The sequence below is a fragment of the Cervus elaphus genome, chromosome 12, assembly GCF_910594005.1.
Source record: "Cervus elaphus chromosome 12, mCerEla1.1, whole genome shotgun sequence".
Classification (NCBI taxonomy): domain Eukaryota; kingdom Metazoa; phylum Chordata; class Mammalia; order Artiodactyla; family Cervidae; genus Cervus; species Cervus elaphus.
Genome location: NC_057826.1, coordinates 81,099,517 through 81,123,907, shown reverse-complemented (window position 1 = coordinate 81,123,907; position 24,391 = coordinate 81,099,517). Strand labels below are relative to the sequence as shown.

Genomic DNA, 24,391 nt, shown 5'->3' with positions numbered 1-24,391 from the left:
CAGGCCAAGGGGGTGTGTGCCCCCTCTGCTCCCCAGTAGCAAAGCATTTCTCTGTGACCCCTAGCCACTGAGCTTCTAGCCCAGTGCAGAGGCCAAGGCCCCCAAAGGCCCTAGGAGAGCTCCGTGCTGCCTCCTCCCCTAGCCCCTCTGCAGCTGTCCTATCTACACTGAGATAGTAACTCCAGCAGTGAACCAACAGAGGCAAGCAGTGGGGCCTAGAAAACTCATCAGGGACTGTCAGGTCCAAGCATCTCCAGATGCGTCTGAAGGTGGGATGAGGTTCCTGCAGATCTTACTAAGCTGGGATCTTACTAGTCAATGATGAAGGAGAAGATAGCCCTGCTCCCAGGGCCAGAAGATCCTGGTCTATGACACAGGAATGAAAACCCAACCCATCATGCCAGTTTCAGGAATCCCAAGTAACCTGGCAGCACAAGCAACTTGATCAGTTCATAGTGAGGGAAGACAAACGGAGGCTCTGACACCCACACTTGGGGCTCAGAGCTCTGCATCCATGCAGAAGCAGGGAAGGGATGGGAGAACAGAGGGAGGCCCTGAGGGTAGCACCTCTTCTCTGCCCCAGGCTCACCTTCACTTTATTATCAAACACCTCCTGCCACACCACGTAGCCCTTGCCATAGGCAGAGACAATGTCCAGCAGCCTAGAGAGTACAGAGAGTGTTTGCTCAGTTCAGAGAGGCTCTGTGCTACGGGTGCCAGTGCCCTGGGGGCAGAGCCTGGCTAGGGGCCCATTCCTGTCTGACCAGTTGGGAACCGACCACTCCAACCAGAAAGGACAGGACAGAGGACCCTTTGGGGCCCAGAAAGTGGTCCAGCAGGGCCTGGCCCTGCTATGGAAAGTGAGGACTCTGAAGGAGGGTGACTGCCCACTCCCGCTGCTTCCTCACGTCTGGATGTAGAAGGACTCCAGCTTCTTGAAGTCATCACCAAAACCTTTCTTCTTCATAAAGGCCTGGATATCTGGGTTGGACTTCCTGAATCCCAAGAGAAAATGAAGATTAATCCTTTTGACATCCTCAAAGCCCAAAGCTTGGGGATTTGTCACCTGGCCTCCCACAACTTTTTTTTTTTCATCTGAAAAACCAATCAACTGAGGATATCAGGAGGCCACAACTTTGCAAAGTATGACTGAAAAAGCTAAGTGAAGGGGGCCCACTGAAATAGGCCAAGAAAGGCTAAGCTTGGACCTGAAGAGCTTCAAGTTCACTTCCAAAGAGAATACATCTCAGTCTCTCTGGGCTGTGACATGAGGCTCTGAGGTCTCAGGCACACTGGATTCTGGTTTCCGTCTCTTTACCTCCCACACCCTGGGCATATCCTGCTTTTTCCTTAATGTTTATTCTTTATTCCAAGTGGATACAAGCATTGGTGTCTGTCACCCGTGGCAGCTCCCTTGCCGCACAATGTCTACATTTTATTTTTTCTCTCTCCTCCACTCTTTCCCCAGATCCAACTCTAGTTCCCACTTCTCCAAGAAGCCCCTCAGCCTCTTTTGAGCTAAGTAAATCTGAGGGCTGGAACCTTATAATTTAATACTAACTAGACACTGTCACATATTAACCTCAAATTCATGTGTCCTGCCTCTTCAACCAAACTATTTTAAACTGTCAAAAGCAGGGACTGTTTTTCTCTATCCTGATTTTTCTGTGCCTGGAGGTGGTTTTTCTGTCAATATCTCAAGACTATGACAAGATCATGGATTTGCTAAGATCAGGTAGGGCCTCTCGGTAGGTAGAGAGAGGAAAGGCCGAAGGTCTGAGCCATCTGGATAGACAGCTGAGGAGCACCTCAGACAGGGAGCTTCTTCAGGGCTAACCTCTCCTCTGAGTAGGCCATCTATCAGGCCAGGATGGGAGGGTCATAAGGCTCATACCAGCAGGTGAAATCAACCTCATCTCCTCCAAGATGCAGATAAAAATCTGGGAAGACAGTACTGATTTCCAAGAAGAATGTGCTCATGAACTCGTAGGTATTGTTGAGAATCGGATTCACGGGCCCAAAGGTGCCAGAGGGATGAGACCCAGAGTAGCAAGGAGTTAATAATCCAGGGACACCTAAGGCAATAGAGAATCTGACACTAGTGTCACAAATACACAATCCCCACGTATAGTCATATACATGATGACAATCATGTTCATAGACATTCCCTCAGGTAGGAACACCCAGGCACTCAATGACATGAGCATTTAGTGACAATCAAAGAAATACAGGTATGTCCATGAATCATACCCAGACAACTGTCACACACTCCTGCTGCCTTGACACATTCTTCCACTGGGGTCACCCTTGCTCCCAAAGCCTGCTCTCCTCACATAGCCTGCCAGCAGAAAAGCAGAGAGCCTGATCTAGACAGACTGGCAAAATCTTTCTTCCACTCTGGGCACAATGACCAACAAGGGCATTATCAGGCAAGGACATCTGAGAAGAATTTGCCCATGTTTTAATAGTAAGAAGTGTCCTCTTTCGCCAAAAGTAAATTCTGCCTATCTAAATTCCCAGTGGAAGGAGTTGATAGAAAATATTCTTCCAGAGACCAAGGCTAGGGCCTGCTACATCCAAGAGTCAATATATTAACTCCCCATTGAAGGGAATCAGTGGACTCCCTCCAACTGCAGACATTATTCTTACCTGGCCCCCAGGACAGAGTGTGGCCAGGAGTGTCAAACTCTGCCAGCACCCGGATACCCCGAAGCCGTGCGTATTCAATCACCTCCTTCACATCTTGTGCTGTATAGATGTGGGTGGCAGGGTTGTAGGACCCCTGAAAGGCACAGAACACATTGAGGATCCCATTTCCTGAAGGCTAGCAGAGGAGAGGATATTCAAAATGCCTTCAGGCTCCCCTGGATATCAGAAAATCTGCCCACAGGGCTTCCCTGGTGGTGGAGTGGATAGGAATCCACCTGCCAATGCAGGGGACCTGGGTTCGATCCCTGGTCCAGGAAGAACCCATATGCCTCCAAGCAACTAAGCCTGGGTGCCACAACTACTGAACCCGTGTTCTGAAGCCTGCGAGCTGCAATTGCTGAAACCTGCATGCCTCGAGCCTGTGCTCTGCGGTAAGAGAAGCCGCTGCAATGAGAAGCCACAGAGTAACCTCTGCTTGCCACAACTAGAGAAAACCCATGCAGCAATGAAGACCCAGCACAGCCAAAAATAAATAAATAAAATTATTTTTAAAAAAGAAAATCAACCCACAGCCTGGTGATATCAGGTGCCGTCATCAAGGAACTGTATCATAATTTCCCACAAGCTGTCCATTCATTGTCTTATCTCAATGCCATGATGCCAGTGAGATAAATAAGGTACTTATTATACCCAGCTAACAAAATATGAATAAATAAAAAGATGGGGCCAGGAAAGATTCTCTCCTGAAGGTCACAGAGGAAATTAATGGTACAGTTTAGACTTGAACTCAGGTCTCTTGACTCCAAAGCCAGTGCCCTTCTCCTATATGTGAGTGTGTCCCTTAAACTGGCTGGTTAGGAGGTGAGCTGAGGTCCTTTGCTAGCAGGGCCATGGCCAGAGTCAGACTTCAGGCCATCAACTGGGTTTGGGCAAAATCGAAACATACCTTTTTGGTGAGATCTGGAAAAGTGAAGCTTTCATATGGGAAAGAAGAGTCATCAACCAGATGCCAGTGGAAAACGTTGAATTTATTGTATGCCATGACATCCTGTAGGTCAGAGCATACACTGTGAACCCAGCACAACTTCTCCAGCTTCGGCCCCACGCTTGGCAGGCTGCGCCACACACTTTCACAGGCTCAACCTGCCCCAGCTTCCTGCTACAGTGCTCACAGGTTCTCTGTATCAAGCCTTCCCATCAGGTTGCGCCTGGCATCCAAAGATGGCTGACAGAAGCAGTATCTCCTCTGTGAGGGAAGAGTTACAGCCGCACTGGGAGAAGGGCTGCAGTTCTGTGGAACCTTGGGGTCAGGAAGGCCCACAAGACCGTGGAAACTAGTATTTCCTCTTGCCACTTGTTTTGGGTTGTCTGACTACTGTTTATCCAAACTGTGAGGTCGGTTGTGAATTTAATAGCCTCGTAAGTCACAAATCTCAGATGCCAGGGCTGGTGGATGTGCCCACTTCTCTGGTTCCATCAGAACACCAAAGGAATAGTTAGACATGTAAGCCAGATGGGTAACTGTCAGCTAAGACTGCCCATCAAATTCTAGACAGTTAGGATCATCCCCAGCTAAGGCTCTTGAACATTGCTTTCCTAAGACTTTATACTAACTAAAGATAGCTGCCTTTGGTCAGAGAAGCCAATTCCCCAACCCACCTTCTCTGTCACTGGAGATGGCCTGGACATTGGTCCTCAGTAGCCAGTGGGGTATGTTTAAATCACTCGTATTTTTTTAATCTTGCAGCAGGTCATCTTTTACATTTTTCCCAGGAGCTCATAAAGTTACATAAATTCTCTCTATAACTCTTTAAGAATATGGCACTGGATCTATCTGCTGTCCCATCACCCCAGAATCCTAAGGGCAAAGAAGGTCTTAAGGCCTGGGTACCAGAGTGTCCAAGATGCTAGCCAGTGGCAGGTAATGGCGAGACGTATCCAGCAACAAGCCCCGGTGAGGAAAGCGAGGGAAGTCCTCAATATCCGTCTTGTTGACATAGAACTGTGTGGACCAAACATTGAACACGTCAGGAGTCTAAGGCAATTCACCAGTGGGGTGGAGGGGGATGAGAAAAGTTTTCTGAGATCCCTGAAAACCCAACCAGCTGACTGTTCTTCAGGGTAACTATCTCCACAAACACCACACACCTCCAAATGAATGACCATAAGCATTTATCTCTCCAGAGAGTAACTTTCCCCTGACAGCAATGCAGCTGTCCCACACACCACTCAGCTCACATGTACCAGATTCTCACTGACTCAATATTTTCTTCAAAGCAGTGTGGCCTCAAGGTCATTACTCAATAATGACTCAGGGGAACTAAGTTATACCCCAACTGGCAAAATCTACCAAACCAGTTTCCACCTGTTATCTACATGAATACTCTTTTGGGGACCATCTCAAGCCACCAGGACTCTGTTTAAGGCAAAAGAAGGTATTTCCAGGACTCTCAATATTGGAAGCAAATGCCAGAGATTTAAGAGGAGCCCTTTTTGAAGGCCCGCACTCACCGTGCCCTCAGGAGATCTCCAAATAAGCTGGCTAAATGTCTCCAGACCTACAGGGAAGTAGAGAGGTGGGTAAAAAGTTAGAACCATCTGGAATGTTCCTATGTGGCAGAGCACAGTGCTTGGGCACACAGTGAAGTGAAATCTAGTGCAGGCTGCATGCTTCTCAGCAGCTAGAAAAGGGGGACAGTAGGAAGCCAGGATCGATTTTTACTCTGTCTTTTATTTTGGGAATGGGCAGTGTAAGGGGGTTTTGTGTCCCTCCTAGCAATACACTCACCCACATGCCTCTTATCTATAAACCCTAAGTCTTGAATTCACAAAGATATTAAGAAGAGAGGCCAGGCATGCTGAGTCCAGAGCATTAAATGCTCTCAACAGCTGGGGCCTATAAGGACATGTGAAAGGACAAGCCAGCTCACAAGGGGTTAAATAGTTTAGTGGATAATACTCATCGGGAGCTCAGGAAGCTGAGAAAAAGGGGCCTCCAACCTGCTGCCTCTTCACTTTGAATTGTGAGAATGTGATCATAAACTTGAGTTTCATAAACTCAACGAGATCATAAACTTGTGGGTCCACAGCTGGACCCAAAAGACAAAGAAACATCCACTTTTCCTCTTTAGACCCTGAGAAGAGAACCAACTATAGGGAGCTGAGGTCTGGCAGGTAGCAACTGCCCCAGGAGACTGGACACAGATGCTGAGATTCCGGTGAGGCCCAAGGGCAGGCATGCTGTGTCCAGAGCACTAGATGTTCTCAATAGCTGGGCCCTCACTTCTGCAAACCCAGCAGAAGCCCTGTGAAAGAGTCTCAGAATCCTAAATTTTGAGAATTTAAAAACCTGTGAGGCCTTTGTGGTCATTCAGCACCTCCCCTGAGGCCAACTTCCAGTGTACCATCTGGGCTTCTTTCCAGCCTGACCTTGACGCCTGGCACTTGGGGTCCCAGAACTCTCCCACTTTAACATGACTAATTGTTAGCACCCACTCAAAATGTACAAGAGGGCAGAGAGGGGAGTCAGCATGCTGTTTCTCCAGAATGCAGGGGAGGGCAGGAGGGGCTAGGGAATAAAAACAAACTGACACAAGGTTTGGGGTTCAGTGAGAACTTCCCTCCTTCACCGGGAGGGCTCTTACCAAAAGGGGTGGAAGTACTTGGCTAAGTCTGTGTCTAGGGACCAGATACCTTCTCAGTGAACCAAGAGGAAGGGCAGGGGCCTGTCACCTGTTGGCTAGCGAAGTCCTCATTTTATCACTGTTTACCTCTTTTTTGACATTTGTCTCTTTTGATCTAGATTTCCTTTTTAAAGAGCCCTTCCAATCCTGTCTGTAGTGAGAGCTGAACAAACTGTGTGTGGCAGAGTGGGCCCCTCTCCCCAGCCGCCTGCCCCTGCTGGTGCCTGCCATCAGCCTGCGGGGACTCCCTCTGGTTCCCAGAGTACCTGCCAGGGGAGTGGCTGTTGCTGCACAGGCCATGACACCTGTCAACTGCTGGAGACAGTGGGGAGAACACTCCCTGCAGGGAGCTGAGGAAATACTCCAACTGGTCTCCATAAAGGAAGCTCCTATGGGGGGTGGTATTTGCCTGGCCCCCGGTCCTGCCCCTCACCCCACCAGTGCCCACCTCCCCACATCATCCTTCTCTCTCCCAGCATCAGCCCCATCTTGTTACCTCGCAGGGCGCCCCAGACAGTCTCGGAGAGGAGGAGACACTGCTCATCATTTATGGTCAGTGTGTCTGAAATGACAGAAATGGTTCCGTTAGGTTAAGGATTTCTACCCTCAGGTTAGAGAGAATCACATGTTCTCTGTAAAACCTTGGATTAAAAATCAACAATAAGGAACTTTCCTGGTGGTCCAGTGGTTAAGACTGCGTTCCCACTGCAGGGGGCCTGGGTTTGATCTCTGGTCGGGGAACTAAGATCCCCGTGGGAAAAAACAACAACAAACAAACACATTTTTTCTTTCAAAGAGGAAGCATTCCCTGCGGGAGCAGGGCTGATACTCAGGCCTGGGGCCAGAGTGGGAGGGTGGTCACCCAGTGGCTCTGAGGCTCCGGAAAATGGTGTGTGAGGAGGGGCAGGCTGGCCTGGAATCCTCTGCAAAGCACCCCCCTCCCTATGGGTCTGTTTCCCAACCAGAAACATGGATTCCGGCCAGGCTTCAGTCAAAGGACAAAGGGGAAAGGGATGCTTGGAGGGGTGAGTCCAGGTTACAATGTTCCCAGAGGCTTTGAAGTCACCCCCCTCTCCCTTTGTCTCCAAGCTTTAGCTACTTCCTCAGCAATGTGAGGAAGAAGCCAAGACCTGAATGTTCACTTTGTACACTGAGATGTCCCCAGATGCTGCTGCTCAGGGCAGCCACAGGACGAATGACTTGGCTTCATCTCAGTTCAAATGGCCGAAAACTCCTTCTCTCTCTAGTGTAGGGTCTCTAAGAGAAAAACCAACAAAGTGCGTAAGTTCCTAAAATGCCAGTGGGATTATATTCAGTCCAGAAGGTAGGTGTCCTGTGGGACTCAGTGACTAGCCAGTGTGATGTTCACGGCCAACCTTCAGACGCTGGTTAGAGTGCATAGGAAAAACTCTCCTTTGATGGCTCTGGGCACTTGGTGACCCCTGCCCCTCACCCTCGTGGAGGGCTCCAGGCCTAGCGTCTGCAACTGAGGCCAGGCCGTCTGGAGTTACAGCTCCAGACAAGTGCTGGCTTCTAGAACAAGGACCAAAGTGGTACTTACAGTTCTCTACAGACCCCAAAGAAGGAAACTGGTCACATCCGGGAGTGACGACGAGGACCATCAATGAATTCTTCTCTGACGTATGCCGTTTTTCTGCAAGGACAGGGTAATAAACTCAGTGTGGCTGACTCACCGCCAGAAACACCAGGCAAAACCAAGGCCCTACAGGAGGGTTCCCAACTCTAGTTCTTTCAGTTTGTGTCTGTGGTAAGAGAGAAAGGGGGGCGGACAGCTGCCCTTGGCACAGGTGCCGCCTAGTCACCTGTTTGACTTGTCTCTTGGGTTGTGTTCCCCTCCCCGCAGTCACCCACCCTGGCCCTTGCATGATGGACCTGCCAGCAGCTCCTTGCAACCAGGGCTCTCTGTTTCTGGTTTGGAGAGGTTCTAAGACCTCAACAACTGCTTCTGAACTAGAGGTGGCTCTGAAGTATTGCTAGTCAAAGTGTGATCTGCAGGTTAGCTGATGTGCCAGTGGTGTTACTGGTTGGTCACCAGACAGGAAGCTTATATGACTCCAGAGTGTAAGTCAGTTATGTCCGAGCAAACACAGTTTAGTGCTAACAGTTTCTTGTAACAAGGTTTTCTTGATGAAGGGAACAGTTTTACATTCTGGTGAATATGCTTCTCATCTCACTGCAGACTGGCACTTGAAGGAGCACTGTTCTGGAGGGCTCCAGATGAAGGCATCCAGCTTTGTAACAGGTTAGGAGCTGATGTGAGCAAATGAACTAGGTGATAGGCGGGTCTGCTGTGCAGAGGAGGCCTCCGATGGCCTAGCTGGCGCTCCAGCAAAGGTACGTGGCCACCAGACCATCCTGTTTCCTTCCTTCCTCTTCCAAAACAGGTTCTCTGTCCAAGGCAGACTTCTGCCCAACAGTGGAAAGCCACCAGTTGGAGACAACATACTATCTAATATAGTTCAACAGATCCCAGTCTACACAGGAAAAAAAAAGCACCAAACCAAAATACAATGGATGGTCTCTTCCCATCCTCCCACTGGTTCTTGTCCATGACCTTCAGGGTGGTACTGATTGTACCGCGCCCCAAGCATGAACCTCGGTGAACTCCCTCTATTCTGTTTCTGGAGCCACATTTGTCCCCATTGCCACCATGACACCCGTGACTTCCTATGAAACTGCAAAGTCAGGGGTAGAATGGTCTGGCACAGTGCAGGGAGAGAGGATTCAGAACCACACTGGAATCCCAAACATTATCCATCTGTAGGCAGAAGGAACTCAGGAGCCTTGAACCAAAAGGAAGCCTGCTTAATCTCCTGCTCACTATACCACAAGGCTGCCTCTTGGCTTTCAGGCTGGCCAAGAAGCAAGTCAATTGGGGATCCTTTCCTACTATCAAGAGCAAACACATTCTTTCCCCTGCCGGTAAACACCCTGTCGCCCCACACTAACACCTGCTTATACCCTGGAGGCAGAAGAGAATTTGAGGTTATTCTAGAACAGGCCAACTCACAGCTCCATTCTAAACCCTGAAGACTCATGCCCACAACAGAGGACAACCAGACTGTCAGGGCAGAGAGTGCACTCAACACAGAATGTGCAAATCCCAAAGACCAAGGAGGGCCTCACTGAGAGGCAGGCATGAAGAGAACTATAATATCCCTCCTTACACTACCGCCTCATCCCTCGTCCCCTGGTCCCCACCAGACCCTACACATCACAGAGTCCCAGTATCAGTGTGTGGAGAGTTCATCTGCACACCTACCCAGGCCAGGCATGCCAAAGAGGGCAAGAGTCCTAAGCTATCATCTTAACCTTCTGGACTTCAGTCTACCAAACAGAGAAATCTCAGCTCCCTTATGCAACTGCCACAGTCACCATCCTGATGATGGGAGAGGCTGCACAAACACCAGGATTATCTGAACTCCTACGGAGAAGACAAGGGAACATGTAATTGCTGTTATCATATTTTGGTTTTTCTAAAACACGCCTGCACTTCATTCTCTAAATCCCTGGTCTTTTAAGAGGGGAAAAGTCACAGACTCCTTTGAGGATCTGACAAAAATGAAAGGACTTTTCCCCTAGAACAAGGTCCCTCATTTAGGGGCTCATCTCTCCACCCCCGGCCACCCATCTCATGGTGAAGAAGCCCTGTCGTAAGTGCTCTCAGTGACTCATGTGGGCCTGGGCTGATTAAAAAGACACAGAGTCATGGCTGCTGCTTAAACAAGCTCTGAGGAGGAAGGACCGGAGTAGGCGGTGACGGGAGAGCTGGCAAAACAGGAGGGACGCTGGGTCATTTAAACGGATGTAAATAGAGACCATCATTGTAGTTTCCGCCTCCAAGTCACTACTCTGAAGAGAACAGGAAATAGGCAGGGAACAGGCAAGCTGCCTCTACACACACCCACAGCCCCTGCACTGGGAGGGATTGAGGTGTGGGAAGCAGGGTCTGGCAAACAGCCAGCTCACCAGCAATGGCACGGGCACCCTTGCAATGGGCCTGGGCAGGACAGCAGGAAATTCTGAAGCCTCCAGGGCTCAGGAAGCAGCATGGAAAACAGAGCACTGAGCTGGGAGATCAGGAGGGGTTAGTTCTGGCTCGGTTTTGCTGCTGTCAAGCTGACTGAGTCTTGTGGCTCCCACTTCCTCCCTGGTTAAACAATGGCAGGGTGGGACCATTGTTTACTGGCTGCTCCTCCTCAGAGCCAACACCTCATGATTCCACAGACTAACCACACAGCCCGGGGTCCCCTTCCAGACCACTGCTCCCTCATCCCCCTGCTTTCACGGAAGCCTGCTCTTTCCCAGGTTCAATGAAAACTCTGTATTTTTTTTTTTTAGAAGTTAAAAAAATTCAAGGACTTCCCTGGCAGTCCAGTGATTAAGAATCCATGCTTCCAATGCAAGGGACGCAGATTTGATCCCTGGTTGGGGAAGTGAGATCCCACATGCCACCTGGTGCAGCCAAAATAGAAAAGGAAAAAAAAGGCAAACAGCCCAGAAGTGTTTATAGAAAAAAAGTTATCTTCAGCACCCCTCTCCTTCTCTGACAGGACAGCCACTGTTAATTTTCTCTCCTTATCCCTCTCTTTTTAGCACAATTTTGCCTTATTCATCACAGGTCAGGTCTGGAGGTGGAACTCTTGAGAACAGGGAAACCTGAAACTGTTTTACCACCCAAATCCCGCTGTTTGCACTTGTGCGGGTCCCAGTACTATGACCCTTCCGTTTCGTTTCTGTTCTCCATCCTCTGCCGTCTTCACTTCCTTCCTGTTGCCCAAGATGCGGGCACCTCCAACACCATCAAGCCAACACTCTCAACAGTCCATCCCTTCCTTCTGTCGCATGCAGGGGGCAAAACCCTCAACCTGGATCAATCGAACATCTGCCTTTGGTGCACCTAATCCTGGTCTCTCATCTTGCCTGGGCCCTTGATGCCGTTCTGAAAATCGCTACCACCGCTTTTTCCTAGTCTCTGCAACAGCTATTTCAGACTTGTACCATTTCTTCAAGTCCATAACTGGATTACCACTTGCTTTAATCTCAGCAGAAAACCTGAAGGGAACTCTGCCCACCTCCACCTTCCCCTCTCCTCCCTGACAAAAATACCTGCAACACACACCTGGTCTTCTCCTCTTCCTACCTCAGTGGAAGGGGCTTCCTTTTACCTGTGGTCTGCAACTCTCCCCAGACTCCTCTTGTATAAATTAGTTCCCTTTTTCCCCAGGTCTTCAAATTATTTCTTTTTGCGATTCTCTCCCATCAGCATTAAAATATTTGCACGTTTTCCTGATCTCAACTCATCCCAAAGAGTCTTTCTTTCTCTCTCCTTCTGGTCACAAAGAAACTCTATAGGAAATGTAGGCTGAGCGGTTCAGTGCTAAATTTCAAAGTCAGACAGATCTGGGTTCAAATCTTGGCTGACACTTTCTATCTGTGGGACCCTGAGCAAGTTATTTTTCCCTCTGAGCTGCAGGTTCCTCATCTGATGACCATAACAGTATCTAGCCTGTTGGGCTGTTGAGGTTAAATGAGTTAATGCATGTAAAGTGCTTAGCTCAGTGCCCGGCACATAAGAGAAGATGCATGCACAGTCCTCTCTTTGTAGCCGCTTTTTGACATCCTCTCAGCTCCTCAGTCCACTATAATCTAGCTTCCTTCACCATCACTCCTGGGAAAATACCTTCACCAAGGACCTGTGGTTCTGCAACTAAATGCAAGGGATTTTTTCAGTTCATTCATTCATTCATCAGTTAATTTATTGAACACTTACTATGTGCCAGGCTGTCCTAAGTGCTGGGGATACATGAGCAATCAAACCAGACAAAACCCCTGCTTTAGAGACGCAGCATTCTACTGACACTCACTTCCGGCCCTCTAGGCAGCATCAGACAGCCCTGACCTTCTTGAAACTAAACTCCCTTAGCTTAAGGGACGCTTTCTGTCTTGGTTTTCCTTCTAAGGCCTTGAACATGCTTCCTTGTTCTCCTTTTCCTTCATCCTCCCCTACATGCCAGTGTCCCCAGGCTTACAGACTTCTCTCTTTCTCCTCATTTTACACTCTCTCAGGACAATGTCATTCACTCCCAGAGTGATTGATGATTCTCAAATCTACCTTTTCTTCTGGAGCTCTAGACTCATACACCTCCACTCAAATGTCTCAAAAGCACTTCAAAACTTAAACACAGAATTGAACTAACTCTATATTAATCTTCCTGGCTAACCTTCTCTCACAATTTGATAATAGCACCATCTATCGAATCACCCAAACCAGAAACCACCTCCTCCTCCTCCTATCTTTCTGAGCAGATCAAAAGACCATTCACATATACTTATTGATTGTCTAGTATGTGGCAAATCTCGTGCTAAGCACTAAGATCTGTTGTTGTTTAGTTCATCAGTCGTGTCCGACTCTTTTGTGACCCCACAGACCATAGCCCACCAGGCTCCTCTGTCCATGGGATTTCCCAGGCAAGAATACTGGAATGTGTTGCCATTTCTTTCTCCAGGGGATCTTCCTGACCCAGGAATCAAACTCCTGCACTGGCAGGTGGATTCTTTACCACTAAGCCCCTAGGGAAGCCCAAGCACTAAGATTAAATAGACTAATAAGAGGGACCCTGGTGGTCCAGTGGATAAGATTCCACATTCCCATTGTAAGGGGCCCGCATTCAATCCCTGGTTGGGAAACTACGATTCCATATACTGCAACTAAGCCCACGTACCACAACTATTGAGCCTACATGTTCTAGAGCCTGCACACCACAACTAGAGAAGCCCAAGTGCTGCAAAGAGGACCCAGTGCAGCCAAATAATAAAAGAAAGATCTAACTGTTGTAACTACAAAGTTGATAGTGGCTCTTGACCTCATCACCATCTTCCCACTCCCATTGGGTTAATGCCTTAATTCAGCCTCTTGTGAATTTTCACCTAGATTATAAAAAAATCTTCCAAGTTGCTCTCCCTGCCTCCATTTATATACCATATCAATCGACTATCCTTTGTGATCTTTTAATATGAAAGTTAGATTATGACAATCTCAGTTCAAAATCCTACAGTGGTTCCCCACAGCTTTCAGGATAAAGTGCAGAATTTGCTGAATGATTATACAAACTTGTCTTTCTCTGCTCCTGTTTGGGAACTCTCCCAGGAGCACAATGAAGTCTTTACAGAACCCTGGAAGTGCTATATTTTCTCACTCTTTTTCTTTGCAGTATCGCTTCCTCCAATTGAAACAAACTTTGCATTGCCTCCATATCTCACCTGATTAAGAAACAGCTCTGGTTTTCCTTCTGTAAAACTTTGTCAGTCCCCTCCCCTTTCCTAGCAGACCTTCCTATGTGATCATGAAGCAACATATACATACATTTTTCATAACAGGTATCTTAATATATGCTGTTTATTTGTCTGTCTCCTCACCAAGGCTGTGAGTTCCTCAACAGCAGGGACCAATCTCAGTGTCTTTGTATTCCCAGTGCCTGACACACGGTAGTCATTCAATAAATGTTTGCTGAAAAGAAAAAATGAATGATGCTAGAATTTTTTAAATGCATATTTAATTCTATATATGCATAATGACTGTGCTACACAATAATCAGGTATAAATGGCAAACAGTTAATATAGAGATTACTTTTATACACCCAAACCTAGCATTTCTGAAGATCTAAGATTCGGTTGCCATAGTGTGTATGCTCAGTTGTGTCTGACTCTTTGCAACCCCATGGACTGTAGCCCCCCAGGCTCTTCTGTCCATGGGATTCTCCAAGCAAGAATACTGGAGTGGGTTGCCATTCCCTTCTCCAGATCTTCCCAATCCAGGGACTGAACCTGTGTCTCTTATGTCTCCTGCATTGGCAGGCGGGTTCTTTACCACTAGCGCCATTTAGGAAGTGGAATTCAGGTGGTGAATAGCAGTAAGACACCCAGACACCCAGAAAGTACCTTTTCAGATACTGCTCTGAAGGCTCTTAGGTCCACAAATCCAAAGATTTGGGTCTTTCTACTTCTCTGGAAGGCAGTACTCCTTCCTGCAACAGCTATCTGGAACCCATGTCTTTACCTCAGTGCATAACAGCCTGTCCCTCGACCCACACTGCTCCTCCCTGGATCAAAACATTTCCATCACAGCAATGTGTTTAATTCACAGAATCTTAGCAGCATGAAGAAATGCCACTGCTTTGGTAATAAAGTGGCATGTGTTTTGGCTTCTGGAGTGAAAACTAGGGAAGTCAACCCCGTCTCTGGCACATCCCACTCATTCAAGTCTACCCTGCCCAGCAGCAGTCCCGCGCTCTCCTTGACGGGGCCGGCGCTGGTTCTCCCTCTCCCTCCCACCTTTATATGCATGGCATCCAGGCGTCCTCTCCCCACACTTGACCTAATGAGAGCCCTTGCAGTCATTCATTCCTCACTCATTCCAACAAGGATACACGGAGCACTTACTGTGCATCAGGACCTGTGCTCGGTACTGGGATGGTTAGAAGGAAAAACAAGCCCTGGTCCCTGCCCTTGAGGAGCTCACAGTCTAGTGGGAGAGACAGATACAAACAACAGTTACAAAACAGTGTGATTAAGGCTACAGTAGATATTATAGCTGCCTCCTTCCAGAGGCAGAGAGGAAGGCTTAACCTTGGAAGTGGACCTCTGAGCAGGACTTTGAACCTTGAGTTGGAGTTTGCCAGCTACCAAGAAGGAAAAGGTATTCTAAGCCTGGGCAGCTGCCGATATACGAGAGCAGTGGTGCGTCCAGGAGAAGAGGCTAGGCCGCCCTGTCAAACTTCTCCTCCTGGTAAAGTGGGAGTCTGAGAATCCCCCTGCCCTGGCCTGGAGACCCTCCTGGGTGCTGTTGAATTCTGTCTGGATCATGGTGCCGCCTCCCATGAGTTCTGCAGTTCTTTTCCCCCCATAGATTACTAATACCTACTCTGAAGTACAATCCTTCTAGCCCATAGGTGAATCCTGAATGTTTTCTCTTCTGTCTTCTTTTGTAAAAGCTGAAGTTAGAAGTTTCCTTTTTTCCTTTACTTTTCAAACTTAACCTGTACTTGTTCACTCCCCTCGTCCACGGAAAGATCTCCCTATAATTCTAGATCCTAAGAGATAACTTTGGTTATCATTTTGCCTACTTCCCAGTTTTTTTAACTATATAGATATATTTTAAAAACAAAAATGAGAGCCCAATACATATTAGTTTCTTACTTTTTTCCACTTACCAAAATGATTTGCAGATCTTTTAATGTCAGTATATATAAACCTACACCATTGTTTGTAAGTGTTAAATGCAATTCCATTTTGGAGATATACTTTAATTTTTTTTTTTTCATTTGGCCACGCCATGCAGCTTACAGGATCTCAGTTCCCCAACCTGGGACCATGGCAGTGAAATCAGAATCCTAACCATTAGCCACCAGGGAACTCCCAAACATACTTTAATTTTAAAAAGCTGAAATTACTAACTTCTTTCCCTTTGTGGACATTTGGGACTACTTCTAGGTTTTCAATATTATAAACAATGCTCTAGTAAATATTCATATCTATATTATTTTTTAAAGCAGTTGTGAGAGATTTTGGTAAGAAAATTCCTAGAGGTAGAAATGCTAGGCCAAAAATATGAAAGTGTTTTTTCCTTTTATTATTTATTCATTTTTGGCTGCACTGGGTCTTTGCTACTGTACATGGGCTTTCTCTAATTGCAGCGAAGTGGAGGCTACTCTCTAGTTGTGGTGCGTGGGCTTCTCGTTGCAGGGGTTTCTCTTGTTGCAGAGCACGGGCTCTGGAGTGCACAGGCTTCAGGGGTTGCAGCATGCTGGCTCACTGGTTGTGGCATCTGAGCATGTGATCCCCGCAGCATGTGGGTTCTTCCCAGACCAGGGATCGAACTTGTGTCCCCTGCATGGGTAGACAGATTCTTCACCACTAGGAAAGTCCAAGTTTTTAGTTTTGACACTGCCAATTACTCTTCCAAATTACTGTACTGGTTTATGTGAACCAATATCCATGGGCCCATCTTTCCGTCCTTCCAAAACTAGACCATCTCAATTCCTTTCCATCTGAGCCAGTCTGATTGACAAAAGAGAAACAGCAGTGTTTAATCTGTATTTCTGTAAGAGTCATTGAACTTCAGCTCTGCCTTATATTTACTGGTCATATTCTTTATACTTTTTTCCCAACAAAAAACTTTTTTATTGAAGTACAGTTGCTTTCTACTGTATATCAAAGTGACTCAGTTACACACACACACACACACACACACATATAATTCTTTTAAAAATGTTCTCTTCCATTATGGTTTATCCCAAGAGATTGGATATAGTCCCCTGAGCTGTATAGTAAGACCCTGTTGTTTATCCATTCTATATGTAACAGTTTGCATCCACCAACCTCAAACTCCCAGTCCATCCCTCTCCCTCCCCGCTCCCTTTTGGCAACCACAAGTCTGTTCTTTCTGTCTGTGAGTCTATTTCTGTTCTGAAGATAAGTTCATTTGTCTTTGCATTTTTTAAAAGTTAATTTTCTTTAACTGATTTGCAGAGCTCTTTCTAGATTTTAACCTTGTCTTTTAAGGTTACAAATATTTGCCTCATTATGTCCTTTATTTTCTAACTTATGGGTTCTTTTGCTTTAATTTGTATGTAGTCAAATCTGTTAGTCCTTTATTGACTTGTTTAGAAAGGCCTCTTCTACCCTGAGACTAAATGAATTGTTCCTTTGAGTCCTTCTAATAGTTTGATGGCATATCTTTAGATCTTTAGCACACCTGGAATTTACTTTTGTGCTTGGAATGAGGTAAAGATTAAAATATTTTCCAAATGGATAACCGTCAACCAGTCATCCTAGCATATTTATTAACTAACACATCTTTTCACTTTTGATTGGAAATGTTTCCTTTATCATATATTAACTTCTCATACACACACACATATACATGAACTTTTGCTTATCTCTGGAACTTACTTCCTTGGCAATCTCATAGTCATGGAAATCTACCGTGTTGTACTGCGATCCTCTTTTGTCACTCTGCCCAATACATAAACGCCTCTGCTCCTTATGGGCCCACACTCCCACTCCTGTAAGGGCTATTTCCTCTCCTCCACCAATTCACCTGTACTACAATCATCCACACCTGCCAACCCTCTGGAACCTTATTCCATGGTTATTCAACTACCAACATCTGCAGCCTTTTCTACTTCCCCCACTACTGAAGCCTGCCTCTCCCTACAACTTGCTCTGAGAGGCAGCTCCTTCTCACATCCTGGGATAGACATATGGGGGCTGCTTCCAGGCCATCCACCCTCTTCCATCAAGTAAAAAAACCACAACCACCTCTCCTCTGGAAATCATGACATTCAGCTGTAAAATCTTGAACCTCTCCTTGTCACAAAACTGTGCAACTTCCTGGTCACTTCTTTATTTACCTAAGACTCTGGATTCCAGTCTCCAGTGTTCCTCTCTGTCTGAAAGCTAGTCATAATCCTAGGTGACTAGGTGATTTCACCTTGTCAAATCCTGGGTGACTCAAGAGGAAGAACTAACCCACATTCTGGCTTAGCAGTTATCCAGTGACATCCTCCTTTTCCTCCTCAACACCCTCTCATGGTCACCTTTAGGACTCATTGTCCTAAAGGTTCCAACTCATTCTCTCAAGCTTTAGCACCATTCAGGTAACTGTCTGCTAGCTAATCGACACCTCACACTCAACAGGTCCAAAATCAAACTCACTTTTCATCATTCCCGTCTGCCTCCAACCTCTTCATCAATCTCTCTGTCTCTCTTTCCACTCCTTCTCTTGCTCTCCTACAATTTTCCCTATCTTTGTGAATGGCAGCTGAATACATTTAAATTACTAAATCGCAAATCTGGAGTCATCCCCAGCACCCCCTTCTCCATCAAAACCCCTACTTTTCAAGCATTCCACTTCCTAAAATTTTTTTCTTTTGAAAAATTTTTTAACTTTATATTGGGGTATAGTTGATTGACAATGTTGCATTAGTTTCAGGTGAATACTAAAGTGATTTGATTATCCATATACATGTATTTATTCTTTTTCAGATTCTTTTCCCATAAAGTTCAGAGTACTGAATAGAGTTCCCTGTACTAAACAGTTAATTCCTTGTTGTTAATCTATTTTATATAGTAGTATGTATATGTTAATTCCAACCTCCTAATTTATCCCTCTCCCCCACCTTTCCCTTTGGTAACCCTAAGTTTGTGAGTCTGTTTCTGTTTTGTAGATAAGTTAATTTGTATCACTTTTTTAGAATTTTACATGTAAGTGATACCATATGATATTTGTCTTTTCTGTCTGATTTACTTCACTTAGTATGACAGTCTCTGGGTCCATCCATGTTGCAGCAAATGGTACTATTTCATTCCTTTTAATGGCTGAGTAATATTCCATTGTGTAAATGTACCACATCTTCTTTATCCATTTAATTGTCAAAGGACATCTACTTCCTAAATTTTCTTCAATCTTTCTAGTTTTCTCTGTCTGTACAGCTGTCAACCCACTTCGGCCACTTTCATCTCTTATCTAGACCACTATAAGAGTCTTTTAAGTGGGTTTCCTGCCTCTAGTCCCATTCCCCACCAATCCCCAATGCAGGTAGAGTTCAGTTTACATCACTTATCCTGTTTAATAGCCTTTATTGGCCTTCCTTGACCTCAGGATAAAGCTCATGTTCTCTATCAGGGCTCACCAGGCCATTCCATGACCTTGCATCTACCACCTCCTTAGCTTCAGAACCTGCTGATCCACCTGTAGCTGTGTGCTTCATACTGACATCACTGAACTTGAGTTTCTTAACTATGTCGTGAAAGCTTCTTTCCTAAAGGCCTTTCCTACATGTATCTCTTTCTGTGTAGATTACCAACTCCACCTCCATCAGCTCCTTTCAGGTCTTATTAGACAGCTCTTATTGGAAGTCTTCTCAACATGTACCCCCTATGCATGTGCACCTGCACACACACACACATCAGGTGTTTCCAAAGCACCTGTACTTCAGTTATTAGCAAAAATCACACTTTACTGTATGTCTGTCCATTTCAAGACTGTAAATTCTTAAGTATTTGAAAAAATTCATTTTAAAATTTTATACAACTTTTAAAGGTTACTTTCCATTTAAGATTATTACAAAATACTGGCTACTTCCCTACATTGTACTTACACCTTTGAGCCTATCTTACACCCAACAGTTTGTACCACTCACTCCCCCACCCCTATATTGCCCCTCCTTCCCCCAACTGGTAACCACTAGTTTGTTCTATATTCTGTGAGTCTGTTTCTTTTTTGTTGTATTCACTAGTTTGCTGTATTTTTTAGATTCTGCATATAAGTGATATCATAGAGTTACTTGTCTTTCTCTGTTTGAGCATTATGCCCTCCAAGTCCATCTATGTTGCTGCAAATCACAAAATTTTTGTATGACTTTTGTATGGCTGAATAGTATTCCATTGTGTGCATGTGTGTGTACACACACATCTTCTTTAGCCATTCATCTGTTGATGGACACTTAGAGTGTTTTCATATCTCAGCAATTGGAAATAATGATGCTGTGAACACTGGGGTGCATGTATTAATATCTTTTCTAATTGATGTGTTTGTTTTTTTTCATATGTTTAGCCAGGAGTGGAACAGCTGGGTCATATGGTAACTCTATTTTTAGTTTTTTGAGAAACCTCCACTCTGTTTTCCACAGTGGCTACACCAATTTACATTCCTACCAACAGGGTAGGAGGGTTCCTTCTTCTCTACATCCTCACGAATGTTATTTGTGTTCTTTTTGATGATGGCCATCCTGACAGGTGTGAGGTAATACCTCATTATGGTTTTGATTTGCATTTCCCTGATAATTAGCAATACTGAACATCTTTTCACATTCCTGTTGGCTGCATTTCTGCTTTGGAAAAATGGCTATTAATTTCTTTCAACCACATTTTAATTGGGTATTTTCTTGATGTTAAGTTGTATGAACTGTTTATATATATTGGATATTAATCCCTTCTCAGTCATATTATTTGCAAATATTTTCTCCCATTCAGTAGTATCTAGTGTTACATTTAGGTCTTTAATTCACTTTGAGTTCATTTTGTATATGGCGTTAGAGAATATTCTAACTTCATTCTTTTACATGGAGCTGTGCAGTTTTCCCAGCACCACTTGCTGAAAAGACTGTCTTTTCTCCATTGTATATTCTTGCCTCCTTTGTCACAGATTAACTGACCATAGTGTACCAGTCTACTTCTGGGCTGTCTGTCCTGTTCCACTGATCTGTGTGTTTGTTTTTGTGCCAGTACCATACTATTTTGATTACTGTAGCTTTGTAGTATGAGACTGTAAATTCTTTAAGGGCATAGGCAGCTCATTAATATTCTTTGGACCAGTGCTAATAACAAATTATAGTTGCTTAATAAATACTGCTTGTATTAAGGATGAATGGAAGGGGGGAAGCCAGCTAGAAATACTACTGGAATCTGCAAACAATGGGCCAGGGATCAAAATATTCACAACTTGAGTGCTAATGATTAAGGCAATTAGAGGTTAGAAGTTACTATTTGAAGTAATTAACACTGAAGTGTTATCAGAGTTTAATCCTACAAAAGGACAATGAGTTTCCCAAATCCCTAACTGGTATAATGCTTGATAAAGGTATTTATGAGCAGACTGTCCCTACACTGCACAGCATAAAAAGCAAAGTCCTGGCAGACAAACAGACCTGACTGGAATTTGCACTCTGCCACTGCTGGCTGTGTGAGCCTGGACACGCACGGTCCTTAACCTCTTTGAGTCTCAGTTCTGAAAGCTAAGTATAACACCAATCTCACAGAGCTGTTGTGAAGATTAGAGGCTATAACATACAGCAAGTGCCAGATACTCAATAAATGCTCGTTTCCTTCCATTTTCTACTTGTCTTTTCCTAAAAAGTCACTTTTGCAACTTGGCTGGAAGAGCCTAGGGGCAAGGTGTCTTGTGGGAAAACCACACCACAGACGCAGCCCTGAGGGCCTTCCCTGAGCTTCTTACAGAAGCCTAAGGGCTCCGCTGCTGTGTGATGCCACCCTGTGTGGCAAACAGGCTGACACACCAGCATACTGGGTTGGCCAAAAAGTTCATTTTCTGTAACACCTTAAAAAATCCTGAACAAATTTTTTGGCCCACCCAGTATAAAAGGGACATGGGCTTGCAGCTCTGAATCGGCCTCAAGCTAGGACTGTGGCCCTAGTTAAAAGACCAAAGCCACAAATGTGGGATCCGAGTTACTCCCAAGATTGAATAAGACTGTAGTTAAACTTTTCATCCAGGGCAATGTACCTGGCAAGCCATCTCCCTTGCTCCCATCCCAAAGCTTTACAAAAGAAAGGAAGCTTACTGACTGACATTCAAGTGGCCAAGCCTCAAACTTCCTGCATCTGAGCACACACTGCCAGAGAAGAGAGTTTCACCCCAGACCCAAGCCGCAGCCAACCTCAAGATGTGGACACAATGACAGCACACCCCACTGCTGGCTAGAGATCAGGGTTGAGTTCATGGCCAGGGGGCTTAAGCAATAACAGTAGCTTAAAACAGATGCAGGAAATAAAAGAGAAGTTCCTGACCCAGTAATACGTCTTATTCACTACAGCCATGAATAGAGTAGAAAAGCAAACCCATTTTTCTGTTGCAACAGACTACAAACCCCTAAGCCTTGAGGCAGGTCACAGGAAATGCTTCACATACACATGTCTCACCTCTTCAGACCCAACCTCCTCTCTTCAGCTGCCCCTCTGGTCAGTGGCCCCACGAAGGTGAGAGAAAGCTTGTCATCCAATTGGTTAAACCTCTGGATGATGCACATCGACTCTGATCTTGTCACTTATTTCCAGGGCCAGCAGAAGAAATTTAGGAAAATATAGAAACATAAGAGTAATAACCTCATTCATTTCTAAAAGAAATACTAGTTGGGCAGCAAAACTTTTCTTTTTGTGTAACTGTCACCTAAGGAATGTCACTCGGCATCAAGCTCAAGGACTGGGTGAGCAGCCACTGCAGTCACAGACATTCAACACACCTTGACAGGAGTTTAGCGCAAAGATCAGGAACGAGGCGCTCTGGGAAAACTGGCAGAAGAAGCCTTCAGACAGTTAGGATATTTTCAGGAGAAAATTGTATTAATCCAATTTCTTGTATCTTTCCAAACATAGAAGAGCACCAGATACCTGTTCCTCGTGACCAAGAACAGCCTTCTACCGAGATGTGTGCTTGACCGCGTGGACCCCTCTCCACAGTCACCTATGTGCTTGTTGACCTCCCCCACTACTTCTTTGGAGCAGTGCTTCAGAGCTGTGAGAGAGGCTGTCTCCTGGGTTAGAGTCCTGAGTCCTCAAATAAAACTGAACTCACAGATCTCAGGCTATACATTTTAATTTCAGTTGACAAATCATTAGGAAAAGGATTGAGGTTTATGCCTTCAATGGGCTAAGAAATCCACAACATGCCCTAGCAAAACTGAGTAGCTGTAAGAAAAAAAAAAAAAAGACCCCACCTGCTGTTAAAAACAAATCAAAAAAGAGGGAACCAACTGGCAAAAAATCTCCAGTGCCGTGTTTCACTCTTCTGTGTGGAGGTGAAGAAGTGGGGGGGAAGGAGATGGGAAGAAAGGCAGCTGGACGGTTTAGATGTTTTATATTTTGTTTCATTTTAAAAATCACCAAGTTCTTAGGCTTCCCTGGTGTCTCAGTGGTAGATGGTAAATAAGCCACCTGCAATGCAGGTGACCCGTGTTCAATCTCTGGGTTGGGAAGACTCCCTGGAGGAGGGCATGGCAATCCACTCCAGTATTCTTGCCTGGAGAATTCCCATGGACAGAGGAGCCTGGCGGGCTATAGTCCATGGGATCGCAAAGAGTCGGACCCAACTGAGAGACTAAGCACTGCACAGTAAGAGACACAGGTTATATCCCTGGTCCGGGAAGATCCCACATGCTGAGGAGCAACTAAGCCCACGTGCCACAACTACTGAGCCTGTGCTCTAGGGCTGGAGAGCTGCAACTATTGAAGCTGCAACATCTAAAGCCCAGGCCCTGAAACAAGAGAAACCATGGCAATGAGAAGCCCGCACACTGCATTGAAGAGTAGTCCCTGCTCATCACGGGGAGAAAAAGCCTGCACAGCAATGAAGACCCAGCACAGTCAAAAAAAAACCAAAATACCCAGTTCTCCCTTGTAGTGTTCAAAGTTTGTAAAGACACTCATCATTATCTCCCTATATCCTCAGAAATGCTTGGAATGTAGACACATTAGAAAATAAAAAGCAGCATTAGCTACTTGCAAATTAGGCAATTTGCCAAAGGAATATAGTTAAAGAAGTGATCAATAAACATTCTGTGGCTGACTCCTGAATAGATCATGTTTCAGACCCTGAGTCTACTACTGTAATTGGTCTTCAAGCAGGGGAGAGGGGAAGCAGAAATGGCTCAAGGAAATAAGACTGGAATTTTTCATAAACCAGGCCCAGACTACCCCCACACATCTAGACCAAGCTGAGCTTCTTGGGTTCAGCTGCGAGAAGAGGGGCTGGTAGAGGCCAAGCTATCCTAGGCCCAGGGATTCAAAATGGAACACAATTATTTTGCCCTTTGCTAAAAATAATTCTCCTGATACCTATTCTTCTCAAATCACTGTATTTCTTCTCCTTATATAGCCCTCCATCCTCCACATGCCCCTTCACAAGAAAAAGAATTCTACTACAAAACTCTCTTGCTGCATTGTGTTCTTCATCTTTGCTTTTAAGATAATATATATAAGTGGCAATCAAGTCTTCTGCATAATCAGATTTAGCCACTTTACCTGGACTTTTTAACTTATGTGCAGAGTACATCATGCAAAATGCCAGGCTGAATGAAGCACAAGCTGGAATCAAGAGTGCTGGGAGAAATATCAATAACCTCAGATACGTTGATGACAGCACCCTTATGGCAGAAAGTGAAGAAAAAATAAACAGCCTTTTGATGAATGTGCAAGAGGATAGTGAAAAAGTTGGCTTAAAACTCAGCATTCAGAAAAC

The 24,391-nt window shown here is 45.5% G+C and overlaps 1 protein-coding gene across 1 annotated transcript in view; it reads right to left on the bottom strand.

The window, feature by feature from the left end:
• The window catches only part of HEXA (hexosaminidase subunit alpha), a 31,117-nt gene that overhangs the window by 2,803 nt on the left and 3,923 nt on the right, over positions 1-24,391 (bottom strand). Inside the window, exons 2-10 of the mRNA XM_043919682.1 lie at positions 7,894-7,986; positions 6,829-6,894; positions 5,161-5,207; positions 4,541-4,651; positions 3,596-3,697; positions 2,650-2,782; positions 1,895-2,075; positions 909-995; positions 590-662 (exon numbers count right to left, since the gene is read on the bottom strand). Coding sequence (XP_043775617.1) covers positions 590-662; positions 909-995; positions 1,895-2,075; positions 2,650-2,782; positions 3,596-3,697; positions 4,541-4,651; positions 5,161-5,207; positions 6,829-6,894; positions 7,894-7,986 — 893 coding nt within the window. The remainder of the gene's footprint in view (positions 1-589; positions 663-908; positions 996-1,894; positions 2,076-2,649; positions 2,783-3,595; positions 3,698-4,540; positions 4,652-5,160; positions 5,208-6,828; positions 6,895-7,893; positions 7,987-24,391) is intronic.